This window comes from Mastomys coucha, unplaced genomic scaffold, assembly GCF_008632895.1.
Source record: "Mastomys coucha isolate ucsf_1 unplaced genomic scaffold, UCSF_Mcou_1 pScaffold5, whole genome shotgun sequence".
NCBI classification, from domain to species: Eukaryota; Metazoa; Chordata; class Mammalia; order Rodentia; family Muridae; genus Mastomys; species Mastomys coucha.
The window spans coordinates 46,621,371-46,635,378 of NW_022196911.1; the positions used below are offsets into that span (position 1 = coordinate 46,621,371).

The 14,008-nt window shown below is 49.0% G+C and overlaps 1 protein-coding gene across 2 annotated transcripts in view; it reads left to right on the forward strand.

The window, feature by feature from the left end:
- The window catches only part of Col23a1 (collagen type XXIII alpha 1 chain), a 303,366-nt gene that overhangs the window by 277,987 nt on the left and 11,371 nt on the right, over nt 1–14,008 (forward strand). For both annotated transcript variants that reach the window (XM_031351394.1, XM_031351395.1), the window contains exons 12-22: nt 1,646–1,672; nt 2,788–2,841; nt 4,335–4,397; nt 4,816–4,860; nt 7,845–7,922; nt 9,482–9,535; nt 10,124–10,168; nt 11,714–11,803; nt 12,447–12,509; nt 12,838–12,894; nt 13,120–13,146. In XM_031351394.1, coding sequence (XP_031207254.1) covers nt 1,646–1,672; nt 2,788–2,841; nt 4,335–4,397; nt 4,816–4,860; nt 7,845–7,922; nt 9,482–9,535; nt 10,124–10,168; nt 11,714–11,803; nt 12,447–12,509; nt 12,838–12,894; nt 13,120–13,146 — 603 coding nt within the window. The remainder of the gene's footprint in view (nt 1–1,645; nt 1,673–2,787; nt 2,842–4,334; nt 4,398–4,815; nt 4,861–7,844; nt 7,923–9,481; nt 9,536–10,123; nt 10,169–11,713; nt 11,804–12,446; nt 12,510–12,837; nt 12,895–13,119; nt 13,147–14,008) is intronic.

A 14,008-nucleotide genomic window follows, 5' to 3' on the forward strand; every position in this document is an offset into this window, starting at 1 on the left:
AAAAAAAAAAAAAAAAAAAAAAAAAAAAAAAAAAAAAAACTTTTTCTATGCAGTTTCAGGATCACAGCAAAACTGAGAGAAAGGTACAGAGCTTTCTTGTATAGCCCCCCACACACTTCCCCTGCAGACCCACACCCCACCACACCCCACCACCTCCACCCTCAGATGTGTAGCTTCCCTTGTCTGCATCCCCAGTCAAAGTGTTAAATGTGTCACTGTTGAGGAAACTACATTGACACATTGTCCCCTGAAGCCCACAGTTCATGGGAAGGTGCCCAGGGCCCACTGGGACAAATGTGTAATGACTTGCACCTTCCAGTAACATGTCTAATAATAATTTCACTGTCTTAAAAGTCCTCTTTACTGGAGAGATGGCTCAGTGGTTAAGAGCACCGACTGCTCTTCTGAAGGTCCTGAGTTCAAATCCCAGCAACCACATGGTGGCTCGCAACCATCCGTAATGAGATCTGATGCCCTCTTCTGGAGGGTCTGAAGACAGCTATCGTGCATTTACATATAATAAATAAATAAAGTCTTTAAAAAAAAAGAAAAAGAAAATGCCTCCATAACAAACAAACAAACAAAAAGATTACTTTCTTAAAAAAAAAAAAAAAAAGGCATGTGTAAAGGATTTTTTTAAAAAAAGTCCTCTTTGCTGGGGGCTGGGAGATGGCATGAGGTCCTAAGTTTGAATCCCCAACACCCATGTTAAAAGCCAGGCACGACTATGTATGTCTGTAACTGCAGCATTGGGAGGCAGAGACAGGCAGATCCCAAAAGTTTCCAGAGCAGCATAGATGAAACAAGCTTCAAGACACACTGTCAAGATACACTGTGTCAAGGCAAAAAGAAAAAAACTAAAAGAAAAAAAGCAGAGAGCAATAGTGTAAGACATCTGCTATCCTGCATGTGCAGGGACACAGGCATGTACTGCACCACACACACACACACACACACACACACACACACACACACACACACACCATGTTCCCCCCTTTCCCCGGCCTCCTCGCTAGCCAACTGATCCTGATGTTGTCTTCAAAGCTTCTGCTCCACAATGCAGTCTGGACAAACCTTCACTCCGGGATTCTGTGCTTCCAGATCGGCACCGGAACAATCGATGATCTTCCCCTGACTTGCTTTCTGCGTTTTGTCCTAGCAGATACTCCATTTATGTTCTATCTACCTAAATAAGGCCTCTTGGTTGCTTCTGAGCTGTGACAATTATGAGGGAAGCTTTATAGGTTTTGGTGTGGTCAGATGTCTTCAGCCACCTTAGTTTCTGAAGTTCTTCGCCATGCCAGGGTTCTCTCTTCGGGCTAGGGTTGTTGGACTAAGGGCGGGTAAAGGCTTCAGTTAACAAGGCTGTCAAACTCCAACACCTGTCTGTGGCTGGGAGGTGCCCCCTCCCCATCTTAGAGAACAGTAACTTCTCCAAGCTCAGAAGGAGGATAAAAGGCTGATTGATTCCCAGTGTGTGTGTGTGTGTGTGTGTGTGTGTGTGTGTGTGTGTGTGTGTGTGTGTGTGTATCTAAGGCCCCTAGGGGTCCTGGACAAAGGCAGGCTAAGGTCATTGGTGCCACTTACACCAAAAGGGGCAGAGCACTGACCACTCCCTTACACCTTCATTTTGTTTTGTCTGCAGGGAGAGCCTGGCATTCCTGGAAAGAAGGTGAGAGGGCCAGTGGCTGGAGAGAAGGGCAGGGCGAGGATGGGGATGGGACAGGGCCTCCCTGCAGGGAAGGTCTTTTTCCCCAGACCCAGGCTCTCACTGTGGTGTGGTGCTGTCCTGTGTCTCTGGGAAGCCAGATTCCCTCATTCTTTTCTTCCTCACGTCCATGAAAGCTTCGGAGCTTGACCGTGGTTCTTCTAGTGTGGGCCAGCACTGTCACCATCACTGTCAGAAGTGCAAATTCTGGTTGTTAGGGAAAGAGCCCTGGGTCTGACCCACACACAGCATAGCATGAACTGGGCACACACCTGTAATCCTGGCACTCAGAAAGCAGAGACAGGAGGGTTACCCTTGGCTACATAGTGAGTTCGAGACCAGCCTGGGCTACACGAGACCCTATCTCAAAAGAAAGGAAAGGGGAAGGGAGAGAAAGGAGAAAAGGGAAGAAGAAATGATGAGGGAAGGAAGGGGAGGAAGGAAGAAGGGAAGGAGAAGGATAGCAAACTCCAGGCTCACCCTAGACCTTCCTGAGACTTTGGGTTTGGGCTGGGTCTGTCTGGTCAGCCTTCTGGATCACCCACCGAGCTTGTAAGATTGAAAACCAGACACTGACAAATGTTCTCTGCTTGATGCCAAGCTAGCTACCTCCTCCCCATCCACATCTTAGCAAGCATGCCCCATGCAGCAGAAGGATGTCCCAAGTCCCTCCCCACGGGCATTCCCCACAGTCCCCAACCAGCCCTTCAGCACTTCCAGGCACAGTACTTTATGTTTATTTCCCTCTTGCTCCATGGGGCAGGGACTGTGTATGCTCTGGTCCCTAAGAGATGCTCACCAGCCGTTTGTTGGATGAGTGGATTTACTTCCGTCTCCTTGTCCACCCTCTTGCATCTGCAAAAACCCGCTGAAGCTGGTTCTAGGCTGCCGTAGGGATTGAGATGGATCTGACTCAGACCATGTCTTAGAGGGTTAAGTATGGGAGACAATTGGCACTAGTGCCTGAACCAGACAGGTGTGCAGTAAGTCTAGAACAGGCAGGAGCCAGATGGACCACTCAAAAGTGTGGCCAACATGTCCATGTGGGATGCCTTCAGCTTCAGTTGTTATCTCCACAGGGGGATGATGGGATGCCCAGCCAGCCAGGACTCCCTGGACCCCCAGGGTCCAAGGTAAGTATCCACCCTCCAAAGTTGTCATCTACCTAAAGATGCTCCTCTCCTGGCCCTTTGACACCATGGGGCTACGGGCCAACTCCAGGGCGGGCCAGAGGTAGGAGGCAGCGGACCTGGGACACCTTGGCAGGAGCTTGGCATCTTATCCAGGCCATGTCTCTCCTCACTGTAAGTCCCCACCTTAGGCCCTCTGTCCCCTTGCCTAGTGCCAAGCTGGGAACAAGATGCTATCCACACACCTTGTTCTTCAAACACTTTGCCACAGCTACCAAGTCCTAGCCAGCCTGCCTCCAAATGTCTCTTAGCCCAAGCATGGTGATGCACACCCATAATCTCAGTACCTCAGAGGCAGTAGGATCTGAGTTCAAGGCCAGGCTGGACTGCAGAGTAAGACTCTGACTCAAAACACAAAAACAAAAACAGAAAGACCAGAGACTGAAGAGACAGCAAGCACCAGGACATGACTTTGATCCCCAGAACTCACATTTTTAAAAGGGTAGCTGGATGTAGTGGTACATGCATCTAACTCCAGCACTCCAAAGGCAGAGGCAGGTGGATCTCTGTGAGTTCTAGGACATCTCAGCCTCTAAAGCAAGGTCCAAAACAACCAGAGCTACATCCCAGTGAAACTCTGTCTCAAAAGAAAAAAGCTAAATTAAATAAATAAATATACTGGGCTGGAGAGATATCTCAGAGGTTAAGAGAATTGATCGGTCTTCCAGAGAACTTAGGTTCATTTCCCAGCATCCATGGGGCAGCTCATAACTGTAATTTCAAGATCTGATACCCTCACACAGACAAACATGCAGGCAAAACACCAAAGAACATAAAATAAAAATAAATAATTTTTTTAAAAAATTAAGGGGGGTGGTGGCACACGCCTTTAATCCCAGCACCCGGGAGGCAGAAGCAGACAGATCTCTGTAAGTTCAAAGCCAGCCTGGTCTGCAGAGTGAGTTTGAGGAAGGCAAAGGCTACACAGAGAAACCCTGTCTCAAAAGAACAATAGATGGATGGATGGATGGATGGATGGATGGATGGATGGATGGATGGAGAGATAGATAGATAGATTGATTGATTGATTTTGAAAAGCTAGCACGGTGGCTCCTCGGCCCTGTGACAGTGGATCAGCAGTAGCTCCCTGGGCTTGCTGGCTGCCAGGTTTCCCCAGGTAGCAAGTTCCAATCCCTGCCTCAAAAGCAAAACCAAAGAAACTATGGATGATGTCTAAGGAGTAACCCTCAGAGTTTCCACCAACTTCCACATATACATGTACATTCATTCACACACATGTGCACCTGCACACATGTACACACACAAGGTCCCTTGAGCTACCCCAGATTTGGGCCAAAACCCAGACCAGAAGATGGTCATGGTCTTAAATCCCCCTGGGGTTGAAGAGAACCTTGTGTCCATCCCCTTGCCCAGAGGGGCCAAGGACACCAGGCTAGCACCTCTGTTTCCTTTCACTAATATTTTCTCCATTTCAGGGTGAGCCAGGAGATGTGGGGCCCCAAGGAGAGAATGGAGTGGACGGAGCTCCTGGACTGAAGGTGATATCACTAAGCTCCGCCCAGTACCTGAAAGGCCCCTTTGACACTCTCATTGACACTGTCAAACCAGTCCGGGGTGGGGGTGGGGGGTTACTTCTCAATTTACACTTTTAAAGAAAGAGTCCCAGGAGGACCTGTCCCAGGGGTCCCCTTTGAACCACAAGCAGGATGGTCTGAGGGTGAGTAGCCATGGATCAATTAGCCAGGACTAATTCAGGCCCAGCTCTGGCCTAAGGCATCATGTCATTTTGGGCTCCTAACCTCAAAATTCCCACTGTTGCAGAGTGTGGAAGGCTGTTCTTATGCATAAACCATGAGGCCACAGCATGTGGGCCCTGGACTCTGGGGAAGAGAGGACTAGGGGTGAGACAGGGTCTAAGAGTTGCACACACCAGTGGGCATCCGTGTGTTTCCACAGGGGGAACCCGGTCACCCAGGCATGGATGGAGCCACAGGGCCTCGGGTAAGCAACACCCCCTCTGGCCATACGGGTGGGGCCCTGGGTAGCTTTAGAAGCCCTTTGTACCCAACAGGAGCGCCAGAGGGCTGGTGAGACAACAAGCCTAGGCATCTTGTTCCTTCGTTTTTTTGTGGTGATTTAAACTTTTTTCATGGGGCTGTAGAGATGGCTCAGCGGTTAAGAGCACTGACTGCTCTTCCAGAGGTCCTGAGTTCAAATCCCAGCAACCACATGGTGGCTCACAACCTCTGTAATGGGATCCGATCCCCTCTTCTGGTGTGTCTGAAGACAGCCACAGTGTACTCATACCTAAAACAAATGAATGAATCTTTTTTTAAAAAATCCATAACACATGCCTAGAGTAAAGCTTAAAATATGGGTGTATAAGGGAAGAATCCCAGCTTGTTGTTAAGTAAGAGCTCTCTCTCCCTTCACAGGTGACTGTATACTCTTCTAGAATCTTCTTTGCATATTCAAACATTGGTCTTTGGTTTATCATTAGGCGTGACTTTGCCTGCTTTTGGATGGCCTTGCTTTTCCTAGCCCTCTTCAAGAAAAGCAAGTGCTTTTAACTACTTGACCATCTCTCCAGCGCCTAGCTGGGTCTTTTGTAACCAACCCATATGTGTCATCAGCACCTAGAAATGTAATTCAGTGCTGCCAACAGTCTAGCCTAAGGAGCCCCCTCAGAGCCTGAGGGGCTCTACTCAGGTATATCCTGGTCCTTGACATTCTCTGCACATGTTATTCTTTAATTATGTGTGTGTGTGTGTGTGTGTATGTATATATATACATATGTATGTGTGTGTGTGTATATATGTGTGTGTGTATATATATGTGTGTGTATATATATGTGTGTGTATATATACATACACATATATGTATATAACATATATGCATATACATATACACATACATATGGTATATTTATGTGAGTGCAGTGCTTGCAGAGCCCAGAAGAGGACAACAGATACCCCTGGAGCTGGAGTTAACAGGTGGTTGTGATCTGCCTTGCCTGGGTGCTGGAAACTGAACTCGGGTCTTCGGCAAATGCAGTATGCACTCTTAACCACTGAGCCATCTCTCCAGCCCCAAAAGCAAAGCAAAGTTAGTGAACTCATTTATGAAGCAGAAAGATGTATAACTGGAGAAGAGTCAGGTGGAGGCAGTAAGAGACCAAAGTGGTCCAGCTATATTTGCAATCTGAGATTTTAAAACTACGTAAAGCTCAGACATTCGGGAAGCCATGTGCCTGAATACTGTGTTTCCCTACCCACAAAAGTCTGTCCTTGAAGAGATCTTTTCCTTTTGTACACTGAAGGCTTGCAGCTGGAGAAGTGAGTCAGTCAGGAGAGATAAAACATTGATCGAAGGACTCTTTAATACATGTGCTCCAGGGAGGTTGGACTTGACGCATAGTTCATCTGCAATTTTTAACAATCTAGTCTGTGATGTTTCTCAGGAAGAATACAGTCCTTTTGAAGATGATCTGATTTGCTGTAGTGAAAACTCCCAGGTGTCAGCTGTCAAGATTTGAATGGAAGCCAGGAAGTCAGGGGCTCTCTGTAGACGTTAGGCCTGGTTCTTCCTCCCAGGCCCGTGCTCCCAGAAATAAGACTCAGACTCAAAATGGATTTTCAAATACCTTAGCCATATAGCTAGGCTCTTCTCTGACTAGCTCATATCTTAAATCAACCCATTTATTCTCATCTGCCACGTGGCTGGTTACCCGTGCTCAGGTCCCAGGTGTCTGCCTCGTCACATCTGCCTGGGTGAATCTCCAGCACCTGGCAGAATCCTTTCTGCCTGCTGGATGTCCCACCTCCTTTTCCCTACCTAAGCTACAGACCATCAATTTTATTATTGACAGGTGCCACGTCCATACAGACACAAGTTTATTCCCTCTACAGCTCTCTCCCTTTTTCTGTCTCTTGCACTCCCTAGCTAGCTGACCTGCCTCATGTGGATGTGTCTTTATGCTGACTCCAACATCCCATCCTTAGCTATGTTTGAGCTATGTTTTCCCAGGTTATCACATTCCTGGTATCCTCAGAGAACTGAGGAAATGGCTCCATTAAAGCATTTGACTAAGCAAGTATGACAACCAAGTGGGTGGGTGTGCTGGTCAATACATCATTCCATGGAAGGTGGCGAAAGAGAATCACCAGATTAAACTTGCCTGCAAGACTAGCCATATCAGTGAGCTCTGGGATTAATGGATGACCAGCCTCTTCAGTCACCACAGTGTCTGACAGGACAAGGAGTTGTTGGGGTGGCTGGGGGTTGTTTTATTTGGACACATCTAAAAGTCTCAAGAACTAGTGGGAAGTGATAGCCCACGCCTTTAATCCCAGCACTTGGGAGGCAGAGGCAGGTGGATCTCTGAGTTCAAGGCCAGCCTGGTCTACAGAGTGAGTTCCAGGACAGGCAGGGCTACACAGAGAAACCCTGTCTCAAAAAAAAGCAAAAAAAAAATTGTATTTATTTTATGTATATGAGTACACACTGTAGCTGTACAGATAGTTGTGAGCCTTCATCTGGTTGTTAGGAATTGACTTTAGGACCTCTGCTCACTCCAGTAAGCCCCTCTGACTCCAGTCAACCCTGCACGCTTCAGTAGACCTCGCTCACTCAGTCCCTGCTCGCTCCAGCCCAAAGGTTTATTTATTATTATAAATAAGTACACTGTAGCTGTCTTCAGACACACCAGAAGAGGGCATCAGATCACGGTAGTTGTGAGCCACCATGTGGTTGCTGGGATTTGAACTCAGGACCTTTGGAAGAGCAGTCAGTGCTCTTACCTGCCGAGCCATCTCACCAGCCCTCCTGGCCACTTTCCTCACATGGCCTGCACACAATGCAGAACTGACCCTTAAGGAACAGCATGCTCTGATGACCGCCGTGGTGCACAGGCATGCCTGTGACATGGGTATGACAGAGATAGCTTATGTGTCACCTATGATGTAGCCCTTCCTCTCCTGCCTCAGGGTCCCCCAGGCCTCAAGGGAGAACAAGGTGACACAGTGGTAATCGACTATGACGGCAGGATCTTAGATGCCCTGAAGGTAAGAGCGGGCCCCGGATGCACCCTTTATGTCCACTCCTTAGGGAGCAATGATGGCTCACTCTGTGTCTTACTTATGGGACCAAGTATGGTTCAGCACAGAGACCTCGGCTTCATCGGGCACCTAATGTGTACATTGGTCCTGTGTGGAGATCCATAGAGGGTTGAGAGACCTTCTGTGAATGTGACTCAGAAAGCTCGGAGCTTCCCATGAGCCAAAGCAAAAAAAGGAAAGCATTCTTCCCAAACCCAGTAGTGAGTGTCTCTAGGGGTTTCCCAGGCACCACTGTTGGACTAGGGCCTCTAATAATTACTGTAAGGACAGAAGGACAAGCCTGACCAAGGAGCCTCAGGACCTATGTGGTCTCTTGACACCCATCCAGAAAGAGATGAGTGCTAGCTGCTCTTGGGTTTAAGGAGGGATATGAGGTGGGGTCAGGTAGTCATCAGAGACTAAAGTGGGCACTGGTGCCTGACTCTGCCTAAGTAACAATTCCAGTTACCTCCTACAGGCCTCCGGGAAGTACAAGTTGATGGTAACTCTGGCCAGCACTGGCCTGCGTGGTGTGGTGTGGTGTGGTGTGGTGTGGTGTGGTGTGGTGTGGTGTGGTGTGATAGGGGCCTGAGGTGCATGGTATGCCCCAGGCTTGTGGGAAACGTGTAGTAGAATCCTTATGAGTACAGGGAATGAGGAAGTAGATGTGGGTACCAGAGTGGGAGGAGAACTCAATGGGCAACGCGAACTATAGTCGGTTCAGTCTGAGGATATCAAAAACAGCGGATGTCAAAACAGCAGTGTATTGGAGGTAGCCAGGCAGAGCTATTTTAAGTGTGTGAGTATTCGTGTGGGGAAAGCTTGAGGCAGGGAGCTCACCAGGGACATGGGTGCTGGGTCTGGACCTAAAGAAGACGGAAAGTGTGGAGTCTAGAGACATCACAGTGGGGACATCAACAAGGGGGTTGGATGGGAAGAGAGCTTATGACAGGGTGGGAGGAGCTGGGAACAATGTGGCCTCTAGGGGAGTGCATGAGTGGTACGAGTGGGGGAGTGTTGGTACAAGAGCTTAGGAATGAGGTCAGAACTTGAGACAGTACAGACACATCCTCTACTGTGTGCCTGGAGAACTTCTGAGACAGCAGGCAGCAGTCAACAGAGCCAGATGGTCAGAGAGTCCACAGGACCAGCAGAGCTGGCAGGACCAAGCCATTGTTTGAGTTGCATCTTTGGGCTGAATGTCAGTAAGAGATTTAAGCTTATTTTAAGGGACAAGGAAGGGTCCTGGCAAATCTTAGGCAGGAGAGTGTTAGAAAGAAATTCATAAATAGAAGAGAACTTCCAGGAGGGCAGAGGGACCTCCAGCAGTGGACACCAGCATCTCCTCCAATGGCCAATGCCTTTCTGCTGGCCTCTCTGTAGACTTGAAGGCCAAACGAAGCTGCATGTCCTAAGAGCTGATATGTGTGGGGAGCAAGCTGCTAGGAACCTTGACCTGAAGTGGGGAGGCTTAGTGGGCAGTGGAGGGGCTTGCTAACATAACTGGCTTGATCTTTTGCACACAGGGTCCTCCTGGACCACAGGGTCCTCAAGGTCCACCAGGGATCCCTGGAGCCAAGGTCAGTGCTGCTCAACTCACGAGACCCAAAGCACTCACTTCTAAGTCCTACCACTTCGCTCTGTCCTATGTACCCCTAATTTCATCCTGTCATCCTAACCCAGCTTATGGGGTTCAGAGAAAAGGGTCCTGCCCCTTCCTAAGCAAGTCACATCCCTTCTTTAGACCCTAGCTACTGCTCCTGGGGAAAGAGTCTGAAACTGAGTGATGGACTGAGTGATGAACAGTGGTTCAGATGCACACAGCCATTCTGTGGCTTATACCTGTTCATCATTCCTTGTCTCAAGACAAAGGCTCCAGGTTGGGCAGGGTCTGGTTTTAACACTAGGTATCCCTGAAGCCTGTGACCTAGAACAAGTCACTGAACCGTCCAGTCCTAATCTTAAGTACCCCAGCCTGCAGTGACGGCTACCAGCTCCAGCTGAACACATCAAGGGAGACAATGGACACCTTCGTGGACGTCCATCTGCAGGGACCCAACCCCAGTGGCTGTGAGCTAACCAGAGAGACAGCAGTCCCCACCTTGGGCCACTAACCCTCTGATTGCTAAGGAAGACACAATTCCATTTTGCCATTTGTTCCCTTCCAGGGCGAACTTGGATTGCCTGGTGCTCCAGGAATCGATGGAGAGAAGGTCTCTGAGCCCTTCGTTTCTATGTCAATGTTGTACTGCGTGTGTGTGTGTGTGTGTGTGTGTGTGTGTGTGTGTGTATTCCTACACAGACCTCAGTGAGCATCTCCCCAGGCGTCACCAATCTGTATGGATATATCCATACTGCTGGGTCCCTAATAGAAGGCACATCCTGGACAGGTCATAATTGGTTGAAAGCTGGAGGGTTGAGGGGCTCAGTGCTCAAGAAGCACTGACTGTTCTTCCAGGGGACCCTGGTTCAAATCCTGCCAACCACATGGCAGCTCACACCTGTCCTAAGATCTGACACCCTCACAAAGACATAATACATGCAAATAATTGGCTGAGTGAAGGAATGCTGTCACTCAAAGCTCCTGACACATGAGCACAGAGCTGGCTGGAGGTATGGTTCAGCAGTGGAGCACTTGCCTAGCGTGCATGAGACCATGAGTTCAATCCCCACACCACCAAACAAACAAACAAATAACAAAGCACTGGAGAGACAGCTCGATGGTTAATAGCCCTTGCTGCTTTTGCAGACATACATGTAAGCAAAACAACCATACACATAAAAGAGAAATAAATGAAATCTCTTTTTAAAGACCTTTTTTAAAAGATTTGTTTATTTATTGATTGATTATATGTAAATACACTGTAGCTGTAGCTGTCTTCAGACACACCAGAAGAGAGCATCAGATCCTATTACAGATAGTTGTAAGCCATTGCTGGGAATTGAATTCAGGACCTCTGGCAGAGCAGTCGGTGCTCTTAACCGCTGAGCCATCTCTCCAGCCCAATAAATGAAAATTTTTTTTCTTTTGGTTTTTTGAGACAGGGTTTCTCTGAGTAGCCCTGGATGTCCTGGAACTCGCTCTGTAGACCATGCTGGCCTCGAACTCAGAAATCCGCCTACCTCTGCCTCTGCCTCCCAAGTGCTGGGATTAAAGGTGTGCGCCACCACCACCCGGAGAAATCTTTAATGAAAAATGAAAAAATCAAAAATTTGGTCTCACGAGTATCCTGGAAGGGACACCTCAGTTTCCACAAGCTGTCCTAAGCATTCAGGGAATAGAGATGGAATGTCCCCAAAGTCCCCTGCTCACTCAGCCAGTGTTCCCAGCTTCTTGAGCTAGAGGTGAAGACTTACAAGTAAAAAATAGAGTATAAGGTTTGGTGTGCTGGCACACACGCCTGTAATCCCTGCTCTTTGAAAGAGGAAAGAGAAGGATCAGGAAATCAAGGTTATCCTTGACTACATAACCAGAAAGAGTGAGAGGGTAGAGATGGGAAGAGATAAAAAGAATGAATGAGTGAGTGAATGAATGAATGAATGAACAAGTTTGTTTGCTTTGAATGACAGCATCCCTTCACTCACCCAATTACTTGCATATATTATGTCTTTGTGAGAGTGTCAGATCTTATGAGCTGACCGTATGAGCTGCCCTGTGGGTGTGTGGTCAGACCTGTGAAGCTCAAGGGCCCCCAAGGATCAGGGGAGAGGAGAATGCTCACCAATGTCCACTGATTTCTTTTTCTGGTGGCTTTCAGGGTCCCAAAGGACCAAAAGGAGACCCGGGAGAGCCTGGGCCCACTGGGCCCAAAGGAGAAACAGGAGAAATGGGCCTATCAGGTCTTCCAGTAAGTGGCTGGATGGGGTCCCACCCTAGGGACTTGCTGATGTTAGCAGGGTTGAGGGTCCTCATCTAAATGCCCCACAGCCTCTACAACCTCAGCCACATAAGAACCTTCACAGGCCCACAGGGAACCCTTCGGGGGAGGTAGGGACACCCAGCCCAGCCCGGCAGATACCACTTAGCTGGCCCAAGCTGCCCCACTCAGCCCTGGAGTCCATCCAACAGCACAGCAACTGAATCTCCTATTGCTCCTGGGGTGGCATGGGGTGGCATGGGAAAAGCTGCAGGGGCGGGGTGTGTGTGTGTGTGTGTGTGTGTGTGAAGGTTAAACAGACATTGCATGTCTCAACCAAGACAGCTTTTACTACACTTTAGCTCTCAAAGTGGGTGTGACATGAAAATGATTTGTGCATAGATATGCAAGGTGAACACATTTGGATACATATGTTTACTGTGTTACGAAGTAAAATTATTTTACTGGAGGGAAAAAAAAAGAGGGGCTGGAGAGATGGCTCAGCGGTTAAGGGCACTGACTGCTCTTCCTAGAAGACCCGATGCTGTGGTGGGAGGGAGGCAGCTGAGCACCCAGAGAGGGAGGTGACCTTAATGATGAACAAGAAAAGCTCACTGGCCACTCTGCCCTGTAGGGTGCTGATGGTCCCAAGGGAGAAAAAGGAGAGTCAGCGCCTGACCATCTTCAGGAGAGCCTGGTAAGGGGAAATTGAGACTGCGGGCTCCCCACACCCAGCCCACACCTAGTGAGGGCACTGAGCCTTGGTTACAGAGAAGCCACCTGGCCTGACCCAACAAAGAGCAGTTGGAAAGGAGAAGGGTGATACAGTCTCAGACCATGTCCTTCACCCCACTTGCAGCTGAGACCCCATCTTGTACCTTCTGGAGGGGGGTAGGAAGGAGCCCTGTCCTGGGGTTCAGGGTGTGGCACCCAGTAGTGCTTGCAAGCCTGTGGGGTGCTCCAGAGGACGCGCAGATGAGAGGTAGCGGGCACAGGGTAACTAACCCGTTTCAAACCCTCCCCAGGCCCAGATCATAGTGGAGCCAGGGCCCCCCGGTCCTCCTGGCCCTCCCGGCCCCACGGTAAGAACAGCTTAACCTAAAGTAGCTGGGATGCCCAGTGGGGAGTGGTGGTACAGGGGAGGAAAGGCTTCTCCATGGGAGCTTGGGGATGGGGGGCACATGAGGTCAAGAGGGCAGAGCTCCTGTCAGAGCCACAGGAGCCAGCGACTAGCCTGATTCAAGGTTTCGGCCTTAAAGTTTTCTCTCTGTTGTACAACTCTACTGATCTGCTCTTTCCTCTTTCAGGGCCTTCAGGGGATCCAGGGTCCCAAGGTGAGTGTAGAGACACCCTGCTCATTCAGAGAGTTTACTGCTGGACAGAGTGAGGCACTGTGTAGCCCACACATTCCCAAGGCCCTACACAGTGTCCCCAGAGCAGCCCCATTCCAGGTTTGGGACTCTGTCCTCTCCTTCTCCCTCTGCCTAGACACCCTAACTGCTTTCCTCGTCCTCCAGCCCATTTCCCCACCTTCCTCTGCCCCCATTCCGTGCCACCTTCCTAGCTCTTACCCAGGCACATCTGCATCTTCTTTGTCCACCGCCTGGACTTGAAGTCTTGGCTTTGGTATGCATTTCACCGGGACTTATCCTTGTCTCTTTAATCAAAACCTCAAGTGTATTGTGCCGTGTACCTGCCCCAAGAGAGGCAAACCCAGAGTGGAAACCCAGCCATCTTCAGCTCTTGTCATACAGGATCCAATCTCTCCCTCCTCAGCTCATAGGCCCTGTGGGGGACTCTGAGTCATAGAAGCCTGATCTGGTATGGCAGCCAGGCACTGCTTCTGGTTCTATTTTGTCCCAAATTTGCTTGTTTTTTTTTTTTTTAACAAAATCTCAATTGTTCAACTTTACCAATGAAGACTCAGTAGCCAAATGCTGAGGTGAAAGGCTGCTAGCTCAGAGAAGCAGAGAAACCACCCAGCTGACCTTCTTAGTCAATGTCTCACCAGAAATGCCCCTCAAAAAAACCCTCAAACTGAATGTCCCTCCCTTCTGCTTCCTGTTCACCTCTCTATCTGTCCTCCTGACTCCCTGTTGATCTCTCTGGTATCCTATGTCCACTTCCTGTCAACTGTCAACTGGTTGCTTGCTTTGCCTCTTGACCTATGGTTGACTTTTTTTTTTTTTTTTTTTT